The sequence below is a fragment of the Nicotiana sylvestris genome, chromosome 3 (genome assembly GCF_000393655.2).
Source record: "Nicotiana sylvestris chromosome 3, ASM39365v2, whole genome shotgun sequence".
NCBI classification, from domain to species: Eukaryota; Viridiplantae; Streptophyta; class Magnoliopsida; order Solanales; family Solanaceae; genus Nicotiana; species Nicotiana sylvestris.
The window spans coordinates 197,392,051-197,403,602 of NC_091059.1; the positions used below are offsets into that span (position 1 = coordinate 197,392,051).

Sequence of the window (11,552 nt, forward strand, 5' to 3'; positions counted from 1 at the left end):
GAGGGCGAACCGGGGTCGTGACAAGTCTTCCATCAAATGACCAAATCAATGAATGGAAAGAGAGGGCCATCAAAGCTAGTAAAAAGCTAGAATATCTGGAATACAGTCTGCTGGAATTGGAAGGAAAAGTGAGGAAGAGAGTCACCGACTGCCAGAACGCCTAAGGAATCGAAGGAGAACACCTGGCAAAGGCATTTTTACTGGTGAACCTACGCAAACTAGAGGATTTGATCAACGAGAGCATTCAACCTGAAGGAAGTCCTTCTAGGACCAAATAGATTAGATTTACTTGTTTTTCCTAAAATGTAATAAGGCCAAGTTCCGAGTAGCGACTTGTTTTATTATTATGTTAGTGTCGTTTTAGATTCGTCTACTTTTATATTATGAAATGAAGCATTTATTGGCATTTGAAGTTCTCCAAATTTATTTATTGCTAGGCCTACCTCAGGCACAACGAGGCTCCCAAATTAGGATACGAGTTTACATTTTGCAATATGTGTTTAAATACTGCAAACATTTCAGAATCCTCACTAACTTGATACCTTTTTGTTTTGCTTATCTTTATTATTATTCCCATCCCCTTAGGTTGATTCGCTCATACTGGCCTCATTGGCATATCATACTAGATCTAGAGGCCCTCCACCTCCTCCTCTTCCAAGCAACACAAAAGGCAGAGAAAAATCAAAGATGGGCGACTTAAGTGGAATATGAAAGGAAAACGTTGAGAACGCAGAGACTTCCAACGGCCACAGTACTCCGGCCCCGAATGACCTGATTTTAAGACTAGAACAAAAGATACTATAATTACAAGGAGAACTCGAGCAGGTCCACAATTTGGCAAACTTGTCACTCACCATCAATGTCCCTGATATCCACCAACAGAACACAAAAAACCCAACACCTCCTCAAAATACACAAAACCAACAGCCACAAAATCCTAGCGCACCAAATCAATACGCAACTCCACCCCAAAATATCAATCCATTGCTAATACTAACTCCACCACAATATCATCATCAACTAATTCAGTACCCACCAACCACCACTTACCACAATCCCCAAAATACATCACCACTTGTTCCCGATCAACAATTGAACTACGCTTGACCTGATTCCCATTTAAGACGGGATATGTAGGCAGCCTTATGGGTTTGGTCATATCATAGTAAAATTTTTATTTCCCCCAAAATCAGAAACTGGGGTAGAATTTTGAGGAGGATCCTCAAAATTCCAGAGCAAATCCAGCCAACGCCATCACATGCCAGGAAGTCAGTAGTCATTCAAGAACTGGGGCAGAATTTTGAGAAGGATTCTCAAAATTCTGAAGAAGATTCAGCAGGGTCCGCCATCCATAAACAGTTAAAAATCATCTATCAAACTGGGGCAGAATTTTGAGGAGGACCCTCAAAATTCCAACATAAAAGAGCTGCAATGCCTTTGAAATGTGTCACAGTAGCTAGTTCAACAAAAATTACTTGATATATCAAAACTCTTCAAAAATGATTCTATTTTATCAATGATTGCATATTTTTTTCGAAAATTCTATTTCCATAATAGCCAGGTGTCACCCAGGGGAACTCGAAAGGCTTTCAGAACGGAGCAAAGCAAAGCCAGCCGACAGGAGCACGAACCAACCTCCCCTCATAAAACTTACGATTTTTCTTTGAATGCAGGCACATTTGCCGTAACGGTAGGCATTCGTGAAACATGTGTACACAAAGACAATTCACTATCCATCATCCCGTCAGATATCGAATACACCTCCAGTAGAGGAGAAGGTGAAACAACTGGTGAATCTGGGTGTGTAGGAAGACAATTAGGATGGGTGTGAGGTATGGGTGTAGATAGTGGTGTAACTGATAGTGGAGAAGAAGTGTCAAGGGTGAAATAACTTGAAGGAGGAGGAAAAACTAAAGGAATTTGAACTGATGGAGAAGGAGGGTCTAGTGTAGGAGAATTGCTATAGCTGAATGGAAAAATATGTTCAAGAAAATGAACATCCCTTGAAACAAACAGTTTCTTGGTATTCAAATCCAATAGTTTGTATCTTTTTTGTCCAATAGGATATCCCATGAAAACACATGCCTTTGCCTTAGGTTCAAATTTACCTCTATGATGTGACAAAGTAGAGGCATAGCATAAACAACCAAAATTTCGTAAGAAGGAATAGGAGGGTGTTTGGTTAAATAATACTTCATAGGGAGTTATACCTTTAAGGACCTTAGAGGGGAATTTGTTGATTAGAAAAGTAGCTGTCAATATGCATTATCCCCAATAAGATATAGGCACCTTGGATTGAAACAATAGAGCCCCGGCCACTTCCAACAAATGTCTGTGCTTTCTCTCGACAATGCCATTTTGTTGAGGAGTACCCACACATGTATTCTGATGTAGAATTTCTTGAGATTGCAGAAATATAGATGCAGCAGTTGCTTTTCCTAATTCTAAAGCATTATCTGATCTAATGATCTTTACTTTAGCATTGAATTGTCTTTCCACCATGCTTAAGAAATATTTTAAGACAGAAAATGCATTGCTCTTTGTGCTTAACAAATAAGTCCAAGTTGCTCTACTGAAATCATCCACAATGATTAAAAAATATTTGTATCCATTATGAGTAGGTTTCCTATAAGGTCCCCATGTGTCAATGTGAATCATATCAAATACTTGTTTAGTCTTGATGTGACTAAATGGAAATGGTAATCTAGACTGTCTTGCTTGAGGACATATATCACAATCACAAATAGGAGTAGAAGAAAATGATATAGAATTGATGTGTTTCATTTCATTGAAGGGCAAATGCCCCAATCTTACATGCCATAACATTACATCAGATTCTGTTTTTGCTAAGATAGGAAAAGAAAAAGAAGTTGAAATTGAATTAGAAAAAGACTTCTTAAATAAAGATGTTGTAGTCTCTGAAGATAGGTTCCTAGACTCTGTCACATTAGGCTGTACTAAGTAGAGTCTTTCTTTAGCCTCACCAAAAACTTGTGGACTCTTCATGAGAGGGACTTGCCAAAAGAAGTGAAAACCAATAGACACTTGAATCTTTGACAGAGTCTATGTACAGAGAGTAAATTGTATTTGAAACTAGGAATATGAAGAACATGTTCCAACACTAATCCTGGAAATAAGGAAACATTGTCTGAGTGAGTGACTTTAACTCTAGAGGAATTAGGTAACCTTACCATTAAAGGAGTAGGTAATGGTAATAAGAATAAGAATGTACTAGCATTGAAACACATGTGCTCAGTTGCTCCTGAATCTATGACCCAGGAGTGATTACGGTTAGAATTAGCAATTGAATAACAGGTTGGAGAGTTGGTAAGTAATATACCAGAAGCAGAATTTGCATTAACCTCATGGGTACCTCCCTACCCTGTTTGCATTTGATTCAGAAGATTGACCAATTGATTGAACTGGTCTGATGAAAGTTTTTGAGCAAACTGAGGTCCTTCTACCACTTTGCTATAAACTTCTCATGTATCCTCTATGGCAGCAGCTGAATTTCCTTTTGCAGTATGTTGCATCTTCTTGCCTTTAGTGAATTTGAAATCAGCAGGAAAACCTATAAGTCTATAGCAGTTTTCAATTGTTTGATTAGTCATCTTGCAATAAGAATACATCTGTGCATTCTTTTTCCCTTTATATTCAGATTTCCCTTTGTAGGAATTGTTTCCAGTCTTCTGTTGAGTGTAGAATTGAGGACCATTAGAGGTCTGATGGTTCTGAGGAGCTTGATTTCTCACTAGGAATGAAGAACCATCTGTTGGGAAATGAGGATTGACATGAATTTCCCTCTGATTCTCATCTTGCATGAGAAGGGAATATGCTTGATTGACTGAGGGTAATGGTTTGATCATGAGAATGTTGCTTCTAGCATGTTCATAGGTCTCATTCAATCCCATGAGGAATTGAATGATCCTTTCATCTTCCTTAAATTGTTGCATTTTCTTCTTACTACCACATTCACAGTTGCAAGAACAGTACATGTCAGTGTTGAGAGTGTCTAACTCATCCCATAATAGTTTCATTTTGGTAAAATAACTAGCAATATCTGTTGAACCTTGAACTAAATCAGCTAGCTCCTTTTGCAGGTGATGTAATTTGGCTCCATTTGGTTGTCCAAACCTGTGCTCCAGATCCAGCCATAGATCCTTAGCTATTTTTGAATAGAGGACACTGAGCAATCACTTTGGTCAGAGAATTTAACAACCATGATGTAACCATATGGTTACATCTGCTCCAGGTTTGAAAGTAGGATCTGTTGGGGTTGGCATAGGGCAAGATCCATCAATGAAACCCAACTCGTTCTTGGCTAAAAGTGAAATCAAGATAGATCTGCTCCATCCAGCATAACCTCGACCATCAAATGGTGTGTTGACAAGTATCATCCCTGGTGCATCAGATGCATGAAGAAAGAAAGGATGTGTGGAATCAATGGTATTTCCATTTCCTGTTGTTGTGGATGAAGAACCGTGGGTGGGAGTGGGAGTTTCAGTAACATCAGAAGGAGGAGACATGGCTGATTCAAAAAATTGAAAGAAGAGCTAATGCTCTGATACCATGTAAAAATTGAGAAAGATGATTGTGAAATTTTCTGTGTATTCTCAAAAAATCACTGTACAAGAGGACTATGTATCTATACAAATATTAGCTACCTAGAAAAGAATCTGAAAATAAAATTACCCTATGAATTATGTACACTTGTCCTATTTTCATTAGCGAAATTCTAACAATGTAACAAATTAATATTCCTTCAGCATGTTGGAGAAATTAGATCTTTCTGAGAAAACAAAGAGTGAGATTGATGTATTCCAACAAGTAGAGGGTTGTGCTTCATTCCTATATATATCTTGCACACAACATGTTGGAAATGACATTGTTGGCGATTATTGGGCTCCAGCACTAGGTGGAGGATATTTATAAGACCAAATTATGTTGCTTAGACTCTCTAAAATACTGTTGCGGAGAGATCAGACACGTACCTAGCGATAATTTAAAAAGTCCGAACAACATAGATCACAAGCCAAATTAACGTTAATGATGATGAAATATGATAGAATATATGATATAACATCAAAAGCAGTTACTCTCAATATATGTTGCTGAAGTCAGGGCTGACTATTGCTGATGCTATATATTTTGCATTTCTAGGTAAGTGTGTGGGAACAATTATAAGGTGGTATTTTATGGTCAATGCCAATATGATCATTTTATTTCATGAATAATTATAAACAGTATAAGCTGGTTCACAAGTGTTGTACATGTATCAATTGTTAGGATAAAGAATATTGAACCTTCATTTTCAAGCAATAGGACTAAACCTACTATTTTTGAGTTCCATATAGAATTACAGATAACCCACGCAAATATGTAAGGGGTCGTTTGGTTGGGTGTATAATAATAATGTTGAATAAGGTGTATTAATAATGTACAGGTTAGTAATACAAGCATTAGTGATGCAAAGATTATTTCTTATCCACTGTTTGGTGTGGTGTATTAAAAATTAAAATACATTGCAGAAGTTTAAGAAAATTAGTTGTTTGCAAAAATATATTCTCTTTATGTGACTTTAAGTACAATTTTATCTTTAACCGTGCTAATGCATGCATTAATAGCGTTGGTGTTACTAATACCATAGTTTGCTATGTATTAGTTATACATAAGATAATACCAAATAGGTTGCATAACTGATACTTGCATTAGTACTGTATAGATCGAAAAAGTGTACCAAACAAGAGATTAATAATACCAAAAAATAATACATACATTATTTTCTCTAATACATCCTACCAAATGATCCCTAAGTGTGTCTGCAATGAATTGAAAAAAAATGCATACGCTGCCAGGTAAAATGCTTTATATACCTTAGAATAAGGGAGTACTTCTCGTTCTCAACTGTTGATACCCAATTTTTCCCGGTATTTTTATATGAAAAATACCTTTCAAATAGCATATATATACATATATAAGTATACCCCAAGTCTACATTATTTTCTTAATTTTTTAAAGATTTTTAAATCAATTTACTGCCCTATTTAATTAAGAAAAATCCAATAATTATCCCAAAATTATTATTTTTGGTGATTCATTTATTGGAGTCTCATTTTTATATTAAAATATAGCTAATGTATTTTTTACATATTTTTATAAATTTATTTGGTATTTTAAAGTATAGAATTGCATAATTGCAATACTAGCCATATTTTAGGTTTAAATTCGTTTCATATTAATAAAATGAGATTTTATATTTTTAAATTGATAATTATGTATTATAAACCATTTTTATGCTTTCAATTTATTTTCAAAAATTAATTTACTATTAATTTTAATTTTAAAAGGGAAAAACTGGCTATTTTAATAATAACCAAATTCATTTCAATTTTAGCCTAAAATCTGGCCTAATTAAACTCAATCCCCAATCCAAATTAAACCGACCCAAGACCCCAATCCCAATCCTAAAACTACCCAACCCAACCCGAATCAAATCTTGGTCGTTGATCAATTTTGAGCAATGGTCTAGATCCGCCCTTACCTTTTTTAATCAAACGACCCCCCTCCTAATACCCCTCATTTTCCCTCACTTGTCTCTATCTCTCTACCTCTAGTTCTCTCTGGGACCTTCGCTTCCCCTCCTCTCCGATGAGTCCCTTTTCATCTTCTTCGGCCACCTTCTGACCTAAACCCATGGTAGTTTCACTACCCACAAGCCACCTATGGATCATCACGTTTGGTTAACTGAAGACTCGTGGCCTGACCACGAAGGGTTGGTCCAAACTTTTGTCGATTCAAGTTCCACGACCATCTCCGGCCTGCTCCGGCAAGCCATGCATGCTTCGAGCCTGGTTTCGACCCCTCCTGCTTAGATCCAAGCTTTTCTCACCGTTTGGGTTCCTCTGAAAACCCTAGTTTTGAGGTTTTTCTGATCTCTTTAGATTTGTTCCAGATCTATGCTTTCTCTAAGTTTTTAAATGATTTTCTGGATTTTCTTTCAAAAAACTACTTTCAAAACCATTTCTTTTTCCGATCTAAGGTTTTTTCTGAGATATTTAGATGTTTCTCTGATTTTCTCTTTCTTTTGTGTGTTTCTTCTACTGTGTTCTTGTGTGTTTTCTCTACTATGTTTTTCTCTACTGTGTTCTTGTGTGTGTTTCTCTACCGTATTTTCCTCTACTGTATTCTTGTGTGTTTTCTTATTAAATTTCCTCTACTGTGTTCTTGAGTGTTTCTTATTAAATTTGCTCTACTGTGTTCTAGTTAAGTTTCTTCTAATACTTCTTAATATGCTTCTCCTACTGTTCGTAGCATTCATTATGTTTCGTATTAGTTTCTTCTACCATATTTTCTTTGAGCACCTACTGTGTTTCGCATTTTACTCTTCTACCATGTTTCTCATAAGTTTTTGTTGCTGAAAGGAACATGTTAAAGGTTTCAGTTCTTTTCTGAGACCTCTGAACATATTTCGACTCAATTAGTTGTCCTCTGATCTCTGCACTCGACTGATGGTAGAACCCTAGAATTTGGGGGGGTTTCCAAGTTTGGAAACCATTGGCTATGTGATTTACCTGAACTGGTTTTGTTTCAAAAACCCTAACTCTTTCAAACCTATTTCGAGTCTATGAACTGAGTTTTGAAATCCTTGTTTTTCGTATGATTCTGACTTTTGCTAAACTCTTCTAAGGTCTTTTACACTGGATTTTTTGTATTCTACTAGATGCTACTTCTCTTCTACATTGCTAACCTATGTGACAACCATGCTCTTGTAGCCTATTATCTACTGATTTTGCAATAACACGACATCTTCTTTCAGCTTAACATGTTTATATGGTCTTTATATGTGATGAACTTCCCTCTAAAATGGCTTTCAAATTTGTGATTAGTTCAGACTTCCTTATGAATAGGTCTGATTGATTTCTTTCCTTGTTAGTTGATTTCCCTGTGACTCGACTTAAGTTAAAACCTTTCTCAGCTTTTCTGACTTGGTTCATTCATAGACCAATAATTACAAAATCTCTAACTCTGATTTACTGGCTACTAATTGATTTTCTTACCTTATTTGTGCAACCGTGTATTTCAAAATTCTTTCCCTTAAATAACTTTTTATGTATTTGCCCCTAATTGCATGCTTTGCACAAAAGGTTTATTGGAATTCTTCCCTTAAATAACTTTTACCATTTGAATTTGAATTTCTTAATTAAGGGAAGTCTTGTGTGATTGATTCTTAATTGATAATCAGTTCCTTAACTGTTTTCTTACCTTATTTTTGCCTGATTTTCACACTATAAATGCACGACTCTTTCACAAACACATCACTCATTCACAATCTTTCTAAACTCACATTCATACACAATAGTATTCTTTCTTGTATGCACTGTTGCCTGTTTACAAGACCTACTACTTTTCTCTATTTGTTTCTTTGAAACTGGTATATCCTGATTTAAGCTTTAGCACCACAACAATGTGTTTCTTTATTGCTTTTGTATCCATGTCTACTTACTGTTTCTGTACTTGAATTAGCATGCTGATTTCTTTCCACCTTCTCCTATTATGAATCCCAAAACCACTTCCCCCTATGTGTTTGAGCTATGGTTTAAGGCATGACAATATTCAAATTATTGTCCATGAACTAAACTTGATCCCTCGGGATCCTAGCCTCTAATAATGTGTTCTAGTAGGCTTATAGGTGTATTAGCACTCTCCATTACTGGCTATACCCACAGTTTGCCTAGTCTTTTCAACTTTTCTCTTCCCTCTGTACTCCTATGTGTACTTATTTGTAGTTGTTTCCTTTTCCCTTTCCCCCTTTCAGAATTCTGTTTCTGCACTTGCACACTCTCTTAGTCCTTAAGTTCTGTCCCCCTCTTGTGAGCCTTGCCTTGGGACCTTGAGCTCCCTCTGAACTTGGACACTTGAGGGCTGACCCTTCCGCACTACACTTGTCCTAATCTGATAATGTATTTGGGTGTGAGCATTGCCCGGAGTCCCCTTTGAGGTCTTAGGGAACTTTGACACATCCAAATGGGAGAAAGGCTTTGGATCACAATCTCTTGGAGTTGGTTTACCTCATATTTCAGAAATGAAGCCCGAATCAGGCTCTCCTTGGTTGTACTTTTCAATTTCCGATGTATTCTTTTACTTTTTTCTGGATTGTAATAATTTGTAATAAATTCTTAGGGATGGCTAGTGAAAAAGGGATGGGTAACTATGTATTCAAAGAGTAGATATCCTACTTATAGGTATTTCTAAAATTCTGCATTCTCACATAGATATCCTGCATATAGGTATTTTTGAAATTCTGCATTCTCACATAGATATCCTGCCTATAGGTATTCTGATTTTCTCACATAGATGCCATGTCTATAAGTATTTCTTAATTATGCATGCTCTCATATAGAAATCATGTCCATAAGTACCTGGAAATCTAAATTCTGCATATGCATATAAGAAATATGCCTATAGGTCCTAAATCCCGTATATCCGTTCTTCATCTAGCAATCATGTTCATAGGCCTTAAATGAAATTCAGCATCTAGATATCATGTCTATAAGGCTTCTGCATTCTTTATCATGTCTATAAAAGGTTTTAAAATTGACAACGCATAGAAAGCATGTCTATAGGAACTATTAATCGAATCTGAATCGCTCCATTCACGTATAAGGCTAAAACCCGTAATAACGACGTGTCATCATTTGCAGAACTTATAACCTTTGCTAAAACTTCCCTTTCTTTAATAATCTGGCAACACTTCTTAATCAGTATGTATTCAGTTTATTTCAATGCTTTCTGAATTCATTAGACACCAAGTCTATAGGATCATTGTCCAACACTTAGGAAAGCTTTAGGGTGAATATTATAAATAGAATCCGTTTTATTAATTACAACCAACAGGCAGGTCTGATTAGGGTTTCTTATCTGAATTATGTAATAAATCAGTCTGCCTCAACTTTTTAATCAGACCCTAAACAGTATGTGTAAGTCATGCTAACTACGTGTTTCTTTGATTGAAGGAGGTATATCTGAGCCTTTTACTTGTTATGTGCTCCTCCCCAACTTGCTATACATATTTTTGTATGTCGCCTTAGAATTCTACCTTTGAAACTACAAATAAGCCTAATATCCCTCCCTTTTAGGATTAGTAGTCTTAAATACCTCTGGGACTGATAGGATTGGGACGGGTAATAGTATGCAATAAGTAAACGAGACCATTTCGCGCTTTAATACCTTAACGGGGTGGGAAAGGGTAGGTATGGATATGATGACCACGCGATAACATCACGTGTAGCCCGTCACTGAGGAGTGATTACCGGATGTTGTGTGGGGTGATCCATATTATTAATAAACCTAGGACTCCTCTTTCCCTTTGTTTCTTTGTTTCTTCTAAAGATTTCAAACTCTTTTTTTTAAGAAAAATCAGCTTTCTTTTAATTCTTTCCAACTTTATTTGCTTATAAACCCTTATGCAAAAATCCCCTCTCATTTGAAGCTTTATTTGTTTATGTGTTATTTGCACCTAAGTTCATAACAATAGTCTGGCCGGGAACCACACTAGTGGATCCTGAGAGGTGCCTAACACCTTCCCTTTGGGATAATTTCAAGCTCTTACCCTATCTCTGGTTACTCAAATCAAACTCTCTTGGTGTCCTAATGCACCCTAATCATTAGGTGGAGACTCTTCAAATTCAAACCCAATTCCCAAAAGGGAATGAGTTGTCCACCCAAATGTCATGAACCCGATTTCGCACGAGAAAAAAGGGGCGCGACAGTGTGGCGACTCTGCTGGGGATTCTTAGGCTTTTACCATTTCAGACTATTATTGTGAATTTATGCTTCTTTATGCGCAATTATCTGTTTATTTCTTTCAAGCATTCAATATTTTCTTTTCGATTGCAAAACTGACTTGTCTTTTTGTTTCTTTCCTTTATTTCTTTCCTTTACTGCTTTCCTTTACTACCTCTTTAAATTATGAAAAAAATGTTGTATTTACTGCTTTCCTAACGTGCAAATACGTGACAACCCGCTTTAATTGTTGCATAATCATGCTCAACATCATATTCCACTCGTGCCAAACAAAATACCATAGCAACGCTTATAATGAGTGGTTGCGCTCTTCCGATATTATCACCCCTTTAAATTCGGAAAAGGCGTATTTGCGGTAAAACCAGTCGATCAATGGTGTAGTCGATAGTTCCGTGCCTTTCCCCCTTGAGTTGTCCGCTCAAGGGTACCAGTCTAAAATCCTATAGAAACCTTACTCTATTTAACTGTGCATGCATTATGGTCAAACCTAGCCGAGTCAGTTATGTTGTCAACATAATGACTCTTTAAGATAGCCTTATCCAAAGTCCACTGGGTTTCCCTAAAACCCAAACGGACACCATCACGTTCTATGCATTTATTTGGAGAACTAAATGTTTTTATGCCAATTATCAATATTGAATAGTCGAGTCTTGTGGGGTAAGGGACTAACCCTTTCGTATTGCAGAAATATGAGGCACAAAGTCCCCAGATTCGGCATGGTCACCAACATCCACCCAAAATTACTAAGC

At 36.5% G+C, this 11,552-nt stretch overlaps 1 protein-coding gene across 1 annotated transcript; it reads right to left on the reverse strand.

The window, feature by feature from the left end:
* Nucleotides 1–3,482: 3,482 nt before the first annotated feature.
* Nucleotides 3,483–4,526, reverse strand: LOC138888552 (uncharacterized). Its single transcript, XM_070170433.1, has 2 exons — nucleotides 4,231–4,526; nucleotides 3,483–4,134 (listed from the first exon to the last, which is right to left on the reverse strand). Exons 1-2 carry the CDS (start codon nucleotides 4,524–4,526, stop codon nucleotides 3,483–3,485), a joined length of 948 nt encoding a protein of 315 aa, XP_070026534.1.
* Nucleotides 4,527–11,552: the final 7,026 nt, after the last annotated feature.

Excerpts from the sequence above, each read along its gene's own strand:
- LOC138888552 (XM_070170433.1), bottom strand. The coding sequence starts at position 4,526 with ATGTCTCCTCCTTCTGATGTTACTGAAACTCCCACTCCCACCCACGGT. Across the intron at positions 4,135-4,230 it reads GGAGCAGATGTAACCATATG|GTTTGGACAACCAAATGGAG; the intron begins GTTACATCATGG and ends TCTGGAGCACAG.